This window comes from Phaethon lepturus, unplaced genomic scaffold (assembly GCF_000687285.1).
Source record: "Phaethon lepturus isolate BGI_N335 unplaced genomic scaffold, ASM68728v1 scaffold10815, whole genome shotgun sequence".
Classification (NCBI taxonomy): Eukaryota; Metazoa; Chordata; class Aves; order Phaethontiformes; family Phaethontidae; genus Phaethon; species Phaethon lepturus.
The window spans coordinates 84,053-102,674 of NW_010541205.1; the positions used below are offsets into that span (position 1 = coordinate 84,053).

Here is an 18,622-nt window from a genome sequence, read left to right on the forward strand (position 1 = left end):
CCTAACAGAGTAGCACATACTCTTGCAGAGATGGGATTACAACCATTCATCCCAATAGCCAGCAGTTTTGCAGTTTAAGGAACTTCCCGTCGGCAGAAGACATCTGTTTTGCACAAACTGCTGTTTAACGCAATACCTACAAGTAAAATTGTTTAGGGTCATAACCATACAGGTCTTAATCCATCAGTTGGATAATTTATCACCTGCAGAACTGAAAGACACAAACTGACTTTTTTTCTTCCCCAAACAAAAGCAAAAGCAAAGGAAAGGGTATTTGCAAGTTCCTGGTGACTAGCATTTCATTCCATTTAAAAATTTCTTCTTCTACTTGGAAATGTCTGTGGTGTTACAATGCCATAGTGTGCAACAGCACGGACAAATCTACTTTCAAAATTCGTTCTGGTCCACTTAAATTTTATGCAACAGAAACAGAAAATGGTAATCAAAATGTGGGTTGTCATAGTAAGAGCAGCCCAAGAGAAATGAGCACACAGCTTCCTGGGGCATCTGCGTGCTATAAACCTTTTCTTTCTCTTTTATTCAGTAACATACAGAAAAAATGGTCAAGTATTTTAACTCTACTTCTAAACTTCTGTTTAAATTTCCCCCCTAGCTGCAAACTCTTTTTTCGTAGGATTTTCTGCTCCTAAAGAACAACCCACCCAAATGATGGGTAAAATATTAGCCTGATGCATACAACACTAGGATAACCTGTATCACCTGATTACCGGAAACTTTCCAATAGCCTTTCCTTCCCTCCCCACCCCATAACCTTGAGTTGCTGTGGTTTGCAGACTCATCCTGTTTTCCATGCTCCATTTGAGCATATTTTACCATTGCGGACCCACAAAGGAATTTACATTGCACATAAGATGCAACCAGGCAGGCTTCAGCATCAGCTGTCAGCAGGATGAATGAAAGAGCGGAAAGAGATGTAAGTTAAAAATATTTTCAACCCAGAGGCATTAGAATAAATACATACAGCCATGGAAGAGAAGGAAGGTTTCATGGCTCATTTTTTCCCCAGTCAAACTAGTCAGAAGATTTCCAAGTTACACTGCATGCCCAAATTATTCTCTAACACTTTTCTCTTCTGCTATAGTTAACAGGCCATAATCAGAGGCCATAAAGTGGGTCTATAAAGACTGTCCATGGCAAAATGCAGTGGCTACATTGGTTTCTAACCGAGCAAAGAGATAATTTAGCCTCCATTTCTTTTCTCAGGATTAAGTTACAACACAAGAATGACAGCTTCGTGTCCAAACTGAATATAAAATCACACATCCAATTGTACGCATCCAATTGTTGTTCAGTTTCATGTTAAAATACTTGATTTATCCAAAGTCATACTGACTGCTCTATTCTTCTCCTTGATCCCACACAAAGCTACCCATGCTGTGCAGGAAACCACGTTTCCATGAGGTCTGCACATAGGACTCACGGAGCTCTGCAACACTATGGCAGTATATAAAGGAACAAGAGCCAGCATACTAAAATTTATTTGCACAAGATTTATGAACGGTATCATAATGCCTCAGTCAACTATTTCTTCTTATTTTTTACTGTTCTTTAGCAATGGAACAATTCTATAATTAGTGTCTATCATCAGCGAAAGTGCTTTTCATTCAGGGTTCTTAACACCGTCTTAAACCTTGAAGCTTTAACCATCTTAACACCATCTAAACCTTGAAGTTCTTGCCATCCCTCTCTATACGGCTCAATTTCACATACAGGTAGGGAATACTAAATTCAGAAGAATGGCACAGAGCCCTCCCAAATGATAAACAGAGCCTAATTTTTACACCTTGGCAGAGATCATGTCAAAACGAGAGCAATCATTCACTACCACTACTAGTCTTTGGAATCAGTAAAATTATTCCAAAGAGACTGATGTGATTTTGGGTTTCTATTTCATAGGACTGAAGTTCGAATGTCCTTGTCCTAGTACATTAAAAGTAAGATTGAAAATATAAAAGTAATTTTTACACTTCGGCAATACCAAAAGGACTACTTGTTTCAAAGTGGTCTTCTAGTCACACAGCAACAGGAAAAAATACAGGCCCAGGCAGTTTCACTCCACAAGTACTTTAACAAACCAGGGGGGAAAAAAAAAAAAAAAAGAAAAAAAAAATCGCTCAAAACGAGAAGAAAGGCTTTGGAAAATGAAGACATGAACTTTAAGAAATCTTTAATCAGTCTTAAATTGGTTGCAAACTGCCCAGGAGCTGTACAGCCTCAGTAAATACTTAGAATAAAAGATGGCTCAGTCTTCAAGCACCAACAGAGAACAGAATTACCTTTGCCTTGCGACAGATCTTTGTGTGACCTTAGGCAATTCACTTACTCCTGCTTCAGTTTTGTGAAATTGGGCTTACAGCATTTCTCTATCTTAAGTTAGGCAAAACTTATGTGTTCAGCTGCACAGAATGCCTTGGACAGATTTAGACTGTCCAGAAAGCCGTTGGTAGATAGGTATTTGATCCCTTTCAGTGCTACTGAAATTCCAGTATTTAGTTTTCTCTAAAACAATCTTTCACAGCCTCTCCAAGAGAACATTCTTTAAAATATCAGAACTGCTGGAAAATTATGCTGAGATGTCCCTGACAGGGTAGTGCAGAAGTCACGGTAGTTCACTATGATGAAAACTGTTGGTTCAGCTTCTGCTTAAGTCCTTCACCCAAGAGACTTTTTATTATGAAAGCACACACATCTCCATAGTTCAGGAGCCCAGTAATTGGCTAACGGTCAGTAGAACACCATGCCAAACAAATAGCTCTTAGCAGCTAGTGCAAAAAACATGACAGAAAGGGAAGTTTGCATATTGGATATTCTATTAGTACCAGTTATTGGAGGATATTGGATACTCACCAGGTAATATTTATTAGAGAGAACATAATCAAAGAGGGAAACATGACTGAGTCTTAAATCAACAAGTATAACAAAAAAGCAATTTTTGTACCACGTGTCTTTATGTTATGTAACACCAGAAGGTACCTGGTGTAATGTCTTTTTCTATGTGTAACAATTTATCTATGACGTATTTCTGGAGCTCTCTTCAATTTACCAAATGGACTGTGTAGTATCTTTCAGTAGAGTGGAAACAAAGCGGCTGCCAAAGTATTTACAATCTCTCCTATTAGGTTTCAAGTTAATTCGCCAGCAGCTCAATCCTTGTTCTTTTAGAAAAAAATACATTTTCATTTCTTACCTTAAACATTTGCTTGACTTTTTGTCGGGGTAGGTTCACATTCAGTTTGTGCATTAGCTGGAGCACTTCACTAATACTCAGACTGCCATCACCATTTTTATCTGCCTCATCAAATGTCTGCTTCAACCACATGGAACAGGAGTTAAGGAACAGCATGGAATATCAAGGGATATTACTGAATATTATATATGATTTTTTTCATGTCAGGAAAGACTGTATATGAGGCTGGGGGTGAAAGAAAGTCATGTTATTTCAGTAACCATTTCTAGACTTGCTATGCTCAACATGCAACACATGCTATTTACCCATACTACAGCACAGAAGAACTAACTTCTGAGCGAATTGCAAAGTTGCATCACACTTTGTCCTGTATAACCAAATGAAATGGAGAGCTTTACACAGGGAGTAACAGATAAAAGAATACACCTGTATGTTTTTCAGCCCACTCCAGTCATTCATCTCCAAACATTGCCCAAAACAATCCTCTTCAAGGACTCCTCTCTCTCTCTCTGGGAACATGGAATGCAATGGGAACCGCTTTGAAGCTTTGAGCCTAGTGCTTACTTTTAGCAAAACAAATACTTAATGGAATCCCTATGCTATTGATAGCTCTCCACCACTGGGAAATACTATCAGACAGTATAAGAAGGATATTGGTCTCTGGTCCTTTGGCGTTTTGAGAGGCTATCTTCATCACTGATACCTGCCATCAGGTATTTTAGTCCTGTGATCCAGAGGCGTGCTTCCTCTCCACTGGAAGATACCAGGTCAAGAGATTCCATATGGTCTCCATAGTAGATGCTGAAGCAGCAGTTGGGATCAAAACTGCCATCGGTATAGCGCTGAAAGATCTCTGATTGCTTTCCCTCGCAAACCTCCTGAATAGAGTCGATAGAAACTAGAATGACAAAAGCACGTAGTTCATTAATGACTGTGCGCATGCCCTAGGCCCAACAGGATTTATTTATCCTGCAGCAAAAGGGCCCAAACCTCACATTGCAAGGTCCCCAATTCACACTGGTTTCGTCTGCGACTCATTTACAACATACTACTCTACTGCAACCTGCATAGCTAACAACAGCAACTTAATCTTCATAAACCATTAATCATAAAATCATTTACTGCCCTTTAAATTCAAGTACAACATTCTTCTTGATCACCTGTGAATGAACCAAATCCTTCACGCTCATTTGTTTATAAGAGGGCAAGACCCGAGGAGGAATCAGAAGAAAGGTTTTGTGGTTGACACTCACTTTTGGCTTTCTCATTCTTTCGAGAGGGTCTCCAGCGAATACATGACTTGTGCTCATCCAAGTAATAGAAGCGGACCAACCCTTTGGAACTGCCACGGAGTTTGATCATTTGGGTACCAGCTTGCATGGAACTCATACATCTTTCCACTGAAGAGAGAAATAAGGTGGTATCAGTAAGTCAGACCTTACTCCCTTTAAAATCACCTTTACAGGAAGAAAACTTAACAAGCAGCTGCACAATTAACTGTTCAAGTCAAAGGGTAAGATTTCCTGTGCTGTCTAACATAAAAGGCCAGGTTATATGATCAAAAAGTCAGAAAAACTCTTGGCAACTGTGGACTTATCTGTAAATGTGAAAGTCTTCATTCCCGTATTAATAGGTATGAAAAATACATTTGTTGGAATTGGCGCAAGATACATACCCTTCTTAAGACCATCCCAAATACTTAATTTGAGCTCCTACAATATGTAAAACTTGTTCTGGACACAGTATGAAATTTCACCTGGAAGCTCAGATCCTCGGCCAGCAAAAACTAGCACAGTTCTACCCATGTCAGGAGAGTTACTTTCATTATGCCTCACATTTTTGCCTCTTAAACATGCAGTAACTTTGTGGCATAACTTCAACAATTTTTTTCACATTCTTCTCTGTAAATTCTGGAGCTTCTGTCAGCAGTTATCACCATTTAGAAGTACCATGGCTTCTTATGAAGCAGTTTAGTTTGCATTCTGTCTACCCAGAATCCCATTTAAAAAAAAAAAAAATTAATTCCCCAACTTGGTCATCGAAAAGTATTCCAGGAACCCTAAAAATAATCCAAAGGCTTTATCTACAAACAACTTAAGAGTTAAACCATTTTCACTGCCTTAAAAATTAACAGCAAGAAGGTGATTAGAAGCCAGTGTGTGACTGCAAAGACGAAGCCAGCTACATTCAAAGGCATATAAAGAGGTCTACAGTTAGGGTCAACAACAGAGTGATTTCATCCTACGCCAGTCAGGGAAATGTACAGCCAAACAAAAATCCTAACACATAGAAGGGAGCATTATTTTGATTTACCTTCTCTAATATAAATAGTATTTTGCTGTGCTTAAGAAGATTCCAAAATTTTCTTCTTGGGAAGAAGCTGAAAGAACAACACTGAGCAGTATTGTTTGCACGGATCAGTATTTTGTGTAAGGCACTCAGATACTACAATCATAAGTATGAATAAAAAACTATCACTATTTTTTCTGTCCTATAATATATACCATGAGTAAATCCCCACATTTGCATTAAAGTGGATCTGAAATATCATTTAAATATAGTTCTTTATGACTGAGTTAGAAATAACACTGAATGCTAAGAAAGGTGGATTTGTAGCCCATAACCTGGTGCTATGGAAGCCATGTAATTTTCTCATAAGCACCTTAAGTTCAGAAGCTCGATTCTACAAATACTTACCCAGATAAGCTGCTCCCACAGCATGTGAACAACCCTAATAAGCAAACTCAGAAAAAAATCTCTCCCTACTAAAGCAGTTATGAGATGAGGACCTAAAATGCCTAGTGGATCTATATAATTATATTTTAGCATTCAGTCCTAATTCATAAACATTTAGCCACCATTTGCCAATACCCATGACTGATGAAACACAAAAGCACATTAAAAACACACCGATAAGCAAAGGAAAATAGAACTTCTAGCAGCACACTTATTTGGGGGGATTTAGCCGAATCAATGATATTCAGCTTCTGATCACGCTCGGTATCAAACTACTATCAAGTGTCAGGTTCTAGAGTAAGCACAAGGAAATTTAGGCCATATTCCTAACTTGCTTGTTAACACCAAGGTATCACAGTATGTCTGCAAAAAGGAAACCAGATTTGTAAAGAAAATTTTTCATCTTTCATTAAAGAAAGAGTCTGAGGCAAAGCTACGCTGAATTTATCAGCAACATTATTTTCAAGTTGCTTTATTCAAATTCAGAGTGACAGAACAACACTAGGACTTCTGCAAACCACGAAAAAGCTTTATAGCCCAAACATTTACTTCGCTCCAGAAGCAAGAATGCTCGTTTTCATTACATATGGGACCATCACAAAGGCATTGCATGTCTGCCGTTTACATCACACCGTTACTTGTGTACGAACGCCAGCTCATATTTTCTGCCAGGTCTCCCGTTTATTTCCCATAATGACAGAGCATAGCCTGGGACTTAATTAGCCTGTGGCTTTTCTGCCTGGTCTGTTAAAAGTAAAATTAAAACTATTACCATGTCCGATGTATTCTTATTTTTTTTTCAGATCTAGAGATGAGAAGTGTAAATTGCTGCTCAGTTTCTGGATGGAAGAATGAAAACTAATACATATAATACATATTCTAGTGAGTATAGATTGATAAAGAAATACAAGGAAATTCTGAGGTCAGGCTCCTCTTTTATCAATCTGTACATACAGATTACAGATGAAAGCGTCCAAACCAAAAAAATCCTCATTCCATATATTCCAAAATGCACTAAAAACCCACACATTCTTTGGGGTGAATCAAGTCTGCCTGTCAAGCAAAAGCGAAAACACCCAAGAGAAGCAAAGTAGAGTAAAAAGAAATGCAAAACATCGCTGACGTTCCTGCGCTTTAAAGCGCATATCCTGACAAATTCAATTAATTTGCTCAGGAAAAGAAGGTTTAACAAAATAGATTAAATGGAAAGCAGATCACTAATAATAAAAGGAAATTTAAATTTAAACGCACAATTCTGTAGCATACTTTGTTTACATTAATAAAGTATTTACAGAGAGGTGTCAAATTAAGAACAAGATAACCCCTCATGTAACATTTTATTTCTTAAAGCTGATGCCTTGGCTTCAATCACAGATGCCCTTAGATTAAATCAATGTGGTCAGCAGGTATTAGTCATAAAAGCAAATGCTGTGCCACAGCTCAGAAGCATTACTGGAATTCACTACAACATCAGATGCAAAGTGGATTCAAACTCGGCTCAACCATTGCCCAGACACTGCGAGCTTTTCAATATCTGCTTTCTTTCCGATTCAGAAGAAAGATAAACACTTCTCAAATTTACTGTGAGATTATAACTACGGAAAGCTTGAACTTACTTTAATTTCACCAGGTTTACAGCTTTTTGGAAAAAAAATTTTTGGTCAAAATAGCAAATAAAAAAAATCTCTACTAGCACAAATCACAGGCTTCAAGCCACATTACATTTCCAACTTCCTCTTGGAACTTAGTGCAGTAAATAATTTTATGTGAAGAAATTAAAAGAGCGGAAATGAGAGAAGTATCAAAGACTGCACCTGTTACAAAGCAGAAAATAATAAAGCACCACCAAAATAAAAGTACACTTTAAGCTACATACATTTACTTTGCTTTTACATGAAGTTGGCATATACTCCTTGGCTGTTAGAATTTTAATAAGCATCTTTGGATAGCTTTTTTAATGCAGCTGCTCATTTCTGTTGCAGGACTGCTCATCCAAGCCCTCCCAGAGTATACAGTAACTCAGCAGCCAGTTCCAGCTGATCTGGACACAGGACTCTTCTCTGGGGATTCAACACACAACTGCAATTAATGTTCCCGAACACAAACCTGGGTTGAGTTCTGTTCAGTGTACCTGGCAACTGAATGGCCAGACCACACCGATTGCTTGTTTTAAGTATCTGTCATTATCTTCTTGCTTTCGGTGGCACAAGGAAAGGAAAGCAGAAGAAACGTCTTCCTCCTTGTATCAGGAGAATAGCAGCAGCTTTTCTGGATCCTACCCACACGATGGGAAGGAAAACCTTTAAGGTAATGCAGAGGGATTAGCTAGGGGTAGCAAGACAAAGCCCAGGAGACTGAGGTGGAGAGGGGAAACAACGCACCTCCACATCTCTACATACGTACGTGCGCCAAGACATACACCCTTACCTGTCTGCGTAACTGAAAGTTCAGAGCACTAGAAAGACTGGCAGAAAAATTTGCAGGGGAAAAAAAAGTCATAGCGGTACTTACATCAAACAAAAAATAAAATATTTTCTTCTGAAGTCTTTCACAGCATGTAAATGAGAATAGCACACTGATGAGAAGACAAGTATAACTGCTTCTCCTTACCATTGTTCAGATGCCTTCTGTAATGATTCATTTATATACTTCAAATAAAAAATCCCTCAGTCTTGCAAGGAATCATGTTTTGGAAGAAATGGCTCCTACCTATCTTCAATTAATGCTGAAGTTTTCTCCTTGGTTAAATAATATTTTGCACTTCAATAGTACCTTTTTGCAGAATTTGCTTGAGCTTCAGCTCTCTTTTCATCTACTGAGTTGCCTCAATTTGCACCTGGACAAAATACAGTTACGGGGAGAAGATGGATCTTTGTACTGCGGCAAAAATCGATGTCATAGCAGAGCAGAAAACAAAAATGTAGAACGCTTAGTTCCATTCTTGTGTTCTTACAGAGTGACACTAGACTGATGCAGTAAAAAGACACAAAGTGATTTTTCACAGTTCATAGTAATATTTATAGTTACTATAAAAAGTTTTGAAGTAATAATAAATAACAAAACTACACAAATAATAAATCCCTACAATTTGTCCTGATACAAGGGGGGGGAAGAGCCCAATTTCATGCCTATTGTTAGAAAGATGTTCTAATGTCTCTTTAATTATTTATGGTTCGGTAGCATTATTGTCTTTTAGGAGTTTATGGGTTTGATGTGCATGTGCGAAGGAGTGGGAGTATTTTAGCACGTGAGGATGAAAAGAAGTTAGAAGAAATGAGTCACTGACTATTTTCACACATGGACCATCTTTGTCAAAAGATACTCATCCAAAGTTCAGTAGGGCTCCAGGTTACGTCCTGCAGCTTTGGCCCCAGCCAGTCTCTGCTGTCAGAAGGCCAGCATCGCACAACTCTGCTGAGTTCTGTCCTGCTAACAGATTCTGAGAAGATGCATCCTGATTGTTTGCTTAAAATAAACACTCTTCTAAATACCATAAGGAGAGGAAAATGGATTTCAGAGGCTTATTTCTCTCCACAGCCTCTAGAAGAGGCAACATGTTTGCAAGCCTAGAGAAACCCCCCCAGTGCATTTGCACTATAAGTGCAAGCTGTTCCCTTAAAATATTACCAAACCAAAACAGCCTTCCCACATGAAACAAGAGGACTCCTACACTTGTCATACATTCAACACTGCAAATCCATTGAAGAGATAAGAAGTGCTGAGTTTTTTAAAAGTCTCACTGGAAATGGTTTTGCAGCTGTAACTGGTTCATCAATAGGTAAACCAAAGAACTGACTGGATCCAGCTATTCCTGCCAGGAATATCAGTTTCAGTTTAGACAGGAGGCACCAAATCTTTTTTAAAATCAATATATAAAAATAACAACATAAAAACCATATAAAATATGGAATATAGATTAAAATTTATCCTGTACAGCGTGGTGGGAATTCTGTTCAGATGAAAAATCTTGGAATTAGAAGATATTTTGAAAATTCTGCATATGAACTGTACGACTGATTTCAGTGAGCTTGAGGAATCCCCATGACAGTTCATCAGACCACTCTAATAAAAGCTCCTAGAAGGTAATTTCTGACCCTGAAGGCAATCACTCAAGTCTTACCACAGAAGCGTTAACATTAACTGTTGGCTACAGCAGGCTGGTTTTGTTCCTTACACAGGCACCTACGCTAACGGAATACATTAGTAGTAATTCCTATTTGACACATAGCCTTATGAATCAAATGAATTGCAACTAAAAACAACTTCTGTCACATAGAGAATTTAGTATCCTGTGGATCATAATGGAGAAAATCATCTTTATTTATTTTTTCCTTAAACTTTACTTATTTATTTTATATTTGTTTAGTCTTTATTATTACATATTTAAAGTACAGTCTTTTCCTTACAACATTAACCCATTGAGGGGGATATTGGTTCCATTTTCTCTTACATAAAAACTGGACTGTTCTTAGTGGTTGAATGTTACTTTGCACACACACAGAGAAAACCCCAAAACCAAATAAAAAACTCCACCAGAACAAAAGAAACAAAAAACCAAACCTGAAGAGGAGACATTCATGCAGTGAGTGGCATGATCAACAGTTAACCTAAGGTATTTTCTGTCCACAGTGTTCATAGATCAGGTACAGGAGGCTGATTTGCATCATTATGCCAGGATCCAATTAAAAAACAGACCACATCCAACTTCACTAATCTTCATCTGTTTCATTTTGCATACCTACACCTACAACATTTTAAACCACCTTAGCACTAGTGTGAGAACTTTCTCACCCTTATCTTCTCTCACTGACTCAAGTCTCACTAAATTTCAGGAGACTCTACCATTCTTTTCAGTGGCAAAAAAAATCTTAAAGTATCTTTGAAAAATAAAGTATCTGTGTAATACTGCCAGCAACGGTTGGGACAGTATTTGCTGCATACAAGAGAGAATGCAAGACTGAACCCATCCTTAAAGTGCACAGCCCCTAATAAAAGAGACATTAATGGGAGAAGAGATGCTCTCTTAATCCTGTGGAAATTAGGGTGCTTAATTCAAGGTCTGTCTGTCAGCTCTCCATGTCTCAGCTGAGCCTCCATCAGCCATCTGGATCCAGGGAAATGCAGAAGCAGAGTAGGATGGCATTTCTGGACCTTTGCAAAAATTCCCATTAGTTTCTAAGCTATCTATACCTCCAATTTTCTTGGTAAAAAATATCTTTGATTGGTGAAGCTGACAGATGAGTAGGACAAAAAAGTGCTTCCAAGGCAACACGTGATTCTGGTCAAGGTCACTGCAGATTTCCTTACTGGACATGAGTGGCTCAGGAAGACTGCTATTAAAATGCATTTACTAGAACAGGAAACATCTCATTCCTCTAGCCATTTCCAAATAGGTTTGCTTTTTCTATTACCTATTTAAAACAAAGGCTGCTATGAAGCAAAATGGGACCCTTCTCGGACAGCTAGTGAAGCTTAAGGATTTTGCCATTGTGTATCAGTATTCAGAAAACAACCTCTCGAGGGCCCAGTGACCTACTAGGGAAGAAGACAACAGAGATACTTCTAAATGCTCAAAGATTGAAAGCTACAAATATTGTATGACAAATCAAAGAGTTAAGACGTGTACAAATTCCGGCAGATAGCAAACCTATCTTGCTGTGGGTATGGAGAGGGACATAGATTCTATCTATGCAACAGAAAATTTCAAAAAGGTCCGCACATGTCAAAACGTACAACTTTGCATTCGCTTTCCCAGAAGAATGTAAAGAAATCAATAATGAAATTTTAACTCAGAGGTTCTTAAAAACCAAAAGAACTGCACTAGCAACCATGGAAAATAACACACAACTAGGGCTTGGCTCATGTTCTTCCTTCTTTTCCACTCCCCCACACTTATGCTAGATAAAGTTGTTACTAAGCAAGACTTAAACATGAAAGCTTTCAAGATGATACCATCTTGTTCAATTAAGTGGCAGGCATTCAGCCTGCATCTTACCAATACGGCCGATTTTCCATCTTGGAGAAGCTACGATGCTGCCACCAACCCAGAAAAACTCTTCAGCCAGACGGGCCACTGAGAACTTATTTTGAAGCAAGGGAGTTTTTGAGGCATCCATAGTCTGAGATATAGGGCAGCTTCAGAATTGAAAACAAGCACTGCAGGCCTTAGTAGAGATCAAGATTCTGTAGTATACATTTTCAATGTAATAGCATAAAAATATTATCAGGAAAAAACAAGATAATCACCGATTTCCAAAATCCAGTGGTATTTTTCAGGTTGTTACACAGCAGTTTCAAGTAAATTTAGGCCTTTTCCCCTGTCCAGATTTAGAATATTAAAATCCCAGTAAAATCCTTTTTATTCTATGTGACATACCTATGTATCTAATTTTAAGGATTGGGTGAGTTTCAGTTAAACATTTTAAAGGAGAAACGCAATAGACGCAGACAGGGGCATGAAGCAAGATGGCATGTAGATGAATCCACTTTTGGACAGAAAGGCCTCCCGATGGTTTTCTTTTTCCTACCAGCTGCTAAGCATCCACCAAGACATTACACCAATTTACAGGTTTTGGCTTCTCCATGCCTCTTCCTCCTTCTGACAGCAATTCCTACACAGAGGTGGCCCTTTTATACATTTGATTACTAACAGAATTGCAAGTCCCATTCTTGCTGAGGGCTCGACTTGCTCTTCAAAACCAACCAACAATATCCGTTGCAGTAAATAAGTGCACAGTTAATAGTACAATCCATTCCCCTCTCTGCCCTCCTTAGCCACCCTTGCCTTTCACTGTGAATCTGTCCAGATGCTTAAGCTCTTCAGTCTCTTTCCAGGTCTGAAAAAAAAAAGAACAATCACATTTTCTTCTCGTACAGCTCTTCAAAATATCATTATACCAGTCTTCATCTTTTCTCAGAAGGTTCTCCTCAGCACTTTAACGGACATGCCTGATAAAAGAAAGGACATTTCTCTCTAGGCAGTAAACTAGATACGATGCAAACACAGCAACACATGTTTGCTTGAAATCCTAAATCCATCATACGCACTAATCCTAATGCCGTGGTTCTGCCCTATCCAGTCAAGGGATTTAGGTGACATGTTACAGCTGTAGGAAAAAAAAAAGAAGGTTTTAAAAAAAAAAAGCGCTTTCTCCTTCGCCTGTGTTAGCAGCATCTTTCCATCCCGCAACCCATTTAGGAATGTCTTCGCAAACTGACACAAGCCCACAGCAGATGCTTGCTTCGGACACAGAAACCAGGAACAGCAAGGGTGCTTGAAAACGGACAGATAAAAGCAGGTAAGGATTAGTTTTTAAAAAGCACTAAGTCACTACCTCATTCCATTTGAAATGCATCCATTGAACTCCATACAGAAATCTGTCATGTATGTTATCACAACCTCTTAAGCTACATTAAGTTTTAAGTACAACACACAATTGCTCTTGCCATCTGTGATCTGTACAAGGAGTCTAAAATGCTTCTAGGTTGATGAGCTAAACACATACATTAAGTGCTTCCTACTTCTCCTTTCACAGTTTGGAAAAGCTTTAGAGTTAATTAATCTCTAGTTAATTCTAGAGATGATTCACTCTCAATTAGAAGATGTTTATTTCACCACCTGTGCCCAGAGTTCTTATATTAGGCTGGACTCGGAGTTTAACCACAGATTAATTCCAAAGAAAAAACAAACTGGGTCTGCAGTAAGGGTCAACGGCGGCAATAATGCTACATATGCTCTTGTCACGTGCTGCTATTTATTCAAACACTTCAGCGATAGCCTTCCATTCTCCTAAGGCATCTTTCAAGAGTAACTCAGTGAGATGACTGCAAACAAATTGTCACCAGAGGAGGAGGCAATTCTTCTGTAAAATGCTAGGAAGCATATATCAATACAAAAGAAAACTGATACACAGGAGGCAAGAACCCATGAATTATTGTTCTAAAGATCCTAATCCTTTTTTGCAGAGGAAGCAAAATCTATCATGGGCCAGAATGAGACCTGAGAAATGTGAGCTTAGTTACCTGCTCTAGCCCACACTTCTTCGAATTTCTTAAATAAACCACTAAACAGCTTTGTGGGTAATTTCCATGGTATAGAAAGAATACCTTAAATGGGGAGAATGATGTTGTACCTCACAAGGGAGGAGATACAACTAAACTTTCAGGCTCTCAATCGTAAGACAACAGAGCTAAGGTAAACTTTTGCAATAAACCAAAAGGATTGTGGTTGTTTAGCACCTTTTTTCTTCCTCCTGCAGCACTACTCAGAAGGATTCCTTGCAGTCTTCCAGGTTGTACAAGCAAAAAAAAAACCTCAGGAGTTGGTACTCTGTGTGCTAGGCAGCAGAAGGTACTCCTTTTAAAATTCAGAAATTAATTCTGCAAGGACACCCTAGATTCTGCATTAACCATTTCTGTGTTATCAACCTGGGGAACAAAGGGAAGGGAGAAAAAGAGTGAAACATAACTCCTATTGCAGGATTGCCCAAGATACTAGTTTCACAGTTCAGAATTAGAATTCTGCACAAGCAGGACTTTGAATGTGGATTTGTTTTTATTCAAGTACAGAGAAATGCCGGTGATTTATAGCACCAGCAAAGAAGAACTGTTTCAATGTTCAAGTTAGAGTTAGATTTGTAATCCAAAGCCCACCCTAGGTCAGTTTAAATCCTTTTAGCTGGCACTATCAATCCATCCTTCAGACTTCCTAAGACAATGATCACATAAACAGAGAAAAATAAAATCTTTCAAACAGCCTCTCTATTTACTGATTATGCTGAATACCATGTAACAGTATGGGAAAGCAACAGGAAATACCAAAGGGTTAAATGTGACATAATCCCTCTCCCAACTCTTAAACGTGCTGAGCTTAGTACTTAGGATGTAAGCCTATTGAAATGGGTTTCTATTTTTGCCTCACTTGGCATCCTCAGAAAAATCTTGCTCACCTGACACAACATACAAATTAAAGACTTCTTTCCATGGCACTTGAGAAATTTCTTATTTTCTGAGCGTACCAAAGGCTTTTCATGCCACAAAAAGATTTGAAAACCAACAATGTTTGAGTCTGCAGGCTGGCCTGTGGCTTAGCTAAAAGTGGAATTCAGAACACTTGACAAACGATGCTAGAATGTCAAAAGTCTTGTGAAAGAAGATATTTGCTCAAGAATGGCGGAAAAGTCAGACTCCATCACGCAGAGAAAGAGCATCTTGCAGAAGATAGAGGAGCACAGCATACATATGGTTTGGAAGATGAAGAAAGGCGAGCAAAGGGAAGATCCTCCTGAGACAAATGGGTGTATCATTAATGCAATCCATCATGATGGATGGATGCCTTTCCAACATGCATGCTTTACTGTTGAGGGAAGGAAAAAGCGTTAAAAATTATTTAATAGATGGGGAAACAGCTGTAGCCCTTGAAGTAGAAAAGGCAAAACTAAAAATTTTAATGTGGGAAGTTTCAATACCTAGGCCAGACTCCTATCTCTTCCTGTCTTCTGTACATCAGGATTCAAGCAGAAGACAAAGCAAAGCAGCAACACAAGAGGTAAATTAGGCTCACAGTGTAGCAAGAAGCTTGAGCGTATCAGACAACAGCATGCAGGCGCAATTTCTATGCTTCAGCTGGCTAGCAGTTGAAGTTGTCACAGAAAATACTTCAGGTGCACTTAATAAACTGATTTTCAAAGTTCAATATATTGATCACCAGAGACGTTAAATATTACAGACCTGATACTGTAATTGACCTGTAAATCCATAAGGATTAGCCTTGTAACTTCACAGCTATGCACTCCATTTATCCTTGCATGAATACACTACAGACCCAGTTTACCAGATTAACAAACTAACCTCATCACAAGAGGCTGATTCTAAAGTACTTCGAAACACATGGGCAGCAATTAGTGATACACATATTAACTTTAATACAGGTATTAAAGATACAAGATTTCCCACTTCCCATCCAGGGAAATCTTGCTCCTAATGACTGCAGAATAAAAAGAAAATTATTGCCAACCCACAACACAAGTCATAAAATAAAACAAGGAAACAAAAGTTCTTAATGTCATCTGGCACACTGCCATTTGTCTGTACACTCTCTCCCGCACTGACTTTTATCCTCCCCACTGCACTTTCAGCTGTAAACTCCAGTCAGACAGCCTTGGAAAAACTGCAGAAATTATAGTTACAGCTACATCTTAGACACCCCAGGCTAAGATCTTCATATGAGTTAGTAGGCCTGTTACTGTCTTCTGAAGTACTAAATGCCAAGATGTTTCTGAGGGAAATAACAAAAGCAAGGAAATCTCATTGAAATGCACATCACTAAATGCAGTTCAGAAATACATGTGAATTACGGTAAAGGCTCAAAACCCAACATACATGAGCATGAACATGAGCAGCAGGAGCACAGAAAGCTTGACTTAATGAACCGAGGTCATGACGCTCATTCGCTACTTCTAAATGTGAGATTTATGTTTCTTCCCTTCCCCCCAGAAATGCTGCTTCCTAAAGGGTTAAAGCAGCGTGATCTAGACAGCAAGACCAGCCAACTCCGTTTCAGTTTCTCCTCTGCTGGAGCCATTTGCCTTTGGGTTTCCATGGCCCTCTATGTTCTTTTACTGCTATGTGTCTGTATGCAGCAGCTGCCTATGTTTCTGGTACAACCTCTTCCCAAGAAGAGGGATACGGCGAGTATGTGCTGATGGAGTGTAGACAACATCTGTTCTATTTTCTATTTTTGTCTGACAACTAAAACCTTCTGCATTAGTTATATAAAGAATTCACTAAAACAACCACTTTCAGATGGTTTTGGTAACTTCCAAGGAATGCAAAAATTCAGATACGTGGAGAGTTATAACCAAATTTCCTGCACGCATTCAATTGCCCGTTGACAGGCTTAGAAAGGCCGGAGCACCGGGTGGGCCACAACATTATCCCAACTGTACATAAGCTGCCTTTTCCTTAATTCCAACATAACTCCACTCTACTGACCTTCGACATGGACACAGACAGAGCTATAGTCTACTACAGACTGCTACACCATCTGGACAGTGTCCCTAAGCGCAGTAATCCACACTCAAGATTAAAGCCACACATCTTGCCTGTGCTATGTTGAACAAACCAGGTTGTTCACTAGCTTCTGTTTCCCACTCACCATGCTCCAAAGCTTAAGTTTTTGCACTGGCTCAGAATATACGCAAGTTATTCAGCTTGACTGAAGTACATCTGTCTTCAGTATGCATCAATTTACAAGGCCACTGATTCCACTGGAAGAAAGGGCAATGGCTGCAACGTTGCATGTCCTGGCGCATCCTTTCAGTGTTGGAGTTCACAGCGGGTAAGCCCGGAGACAGCTGCTTTATCTAAGCAACCACACATATGAGTATTTCCAGGGCTTTCCAGAACTGGTTAGGAAGTCGCATTATTAAAATGAACTGATCCTGAAATCCCTTAAATTACTTTATTCACATAAAGGAATATTCGTGGAACTGGGACCCATCAGCAACAACAGCACTAACGCAATGACAACAATGAGTCTGCCTCCTTCCATGATATTAATTTCTCTTGAGCTCATCTGAAAAAAAATGATGCAATTACTTTAATTAAGTAAGGATAAGCTTTGTGTTTTGAGCCTTCAAGTAGGTTTTGAATTTAAGGAAAACTGTTTCTTTAACAAACATATTAAGGTATTTGTGTCATGTTTTATCAATGAAAATGTAGAAATATTATTAACCCTTTTCCACTTAAAACACACACTATCTTTGAGATATTTTTTTGCCTTCAGTTATTAAAACATAGTAACAATAGCCTACTAATAAAGTCTACTAAGAATTCTGATGCTGGTTTTGGCAAAGGAAATTCAATTTCCAAGATGTCTTTAGTAAAAAGGATTTAAAAGCTATTTGAACTTTTTTGTTGCAAAGCTGTAATAATGAAATTTTGTTGATTGGAGAAAAAAAGTCAGTATAAAGATTTTAAGACTATAAATGTTGTTCGAAGGTCACCTTGTTTCCAACCTCTGACTCGTATAAGAAAATGTCCCTACACACTTAATTGAAGTAAGATCTTAAACTCTTTACATGTAAAGATCTTTCAGCACTTTACCATCTGTTCAGTGACATTGGTCATAAACACTGAAGGGGAGATTAAGGCAGGTTGGGAGGGAAGAAATCCATCAATATTATTGAACGCCTTCCTTGAAAACACCTCTAAGAATTCAAGGATCCAAGGCAAACTTGGTACAGGAAAACAAGACAGATTGAAAGATATTCAGAAAAGACATCTGCTACTGAAATGCATCATCACAAATTGATTTTAACTCACAAACTTCGCTTCCATATTTAGGGTGAATTTTAATATATTCTACCTGTAAAAGATTGAGAACTCTTCTAGACCTTCCTTTTATGCCATGCACATTTTAAAATAGGTGACAGACTCCTTATTTCTTCAAATATATACCAGTTTCATGAAACGTGGAAAAAAATAGAGCTGAATTGTCTCTAGGAATAACACAGTCTGTGTCTTCATTCAATGCTCTCCTCAGCTTCTGCGTCATCTAAGAGAGAGCCTTATGAGGGTATACTGTAAATTGAGAGAAAACAGTGGATTAAGCCACCAAGCTTAAATCCACAATGGAGATGAAGGTCATCATGCTCTCTCTTCGAAAGACAGGCAGGT

At 38.6% G+C, this 18,622-nt stretch overlaps 1 protein-coding gene across 1 annotated transcript in view; it reads right to left on the minus strand.

Annotated features, from left to right (window-relative positions):
* PLCH2 (phospholipase C, eta 2) overlaps positions 1-12,015 on the minus strand; it is a 51,294-nt gene extending 39,279 nt beyond the window's left edge. The window contains exons 1-4 of the mRNA XM_010287662.1: positions 11,940-12,015; positions 4,462-4,608; positions 3,863-4,106; positions 3,209-3,338 (exon numbers count right to left, since the gene is read on the minus strand). Of these exons, the coding sequence (XP_010285964.1) occupies positions 3,209-3,338; positions 3,863-4,106; positions 4,462-4,597 (510 nt within the window). The 5' untranslated portion in view covers positions 4,598-4,608; positions 11,940-12,015. The remainder of the gene's footprint in view (positions 1-3,208; positions 3,339-3,862; positions 4,107-4,461; positions 4,609-11,939) is intronic.
* Positions 12,016-18,622: the final 6,607 nt, after the last annotated feature.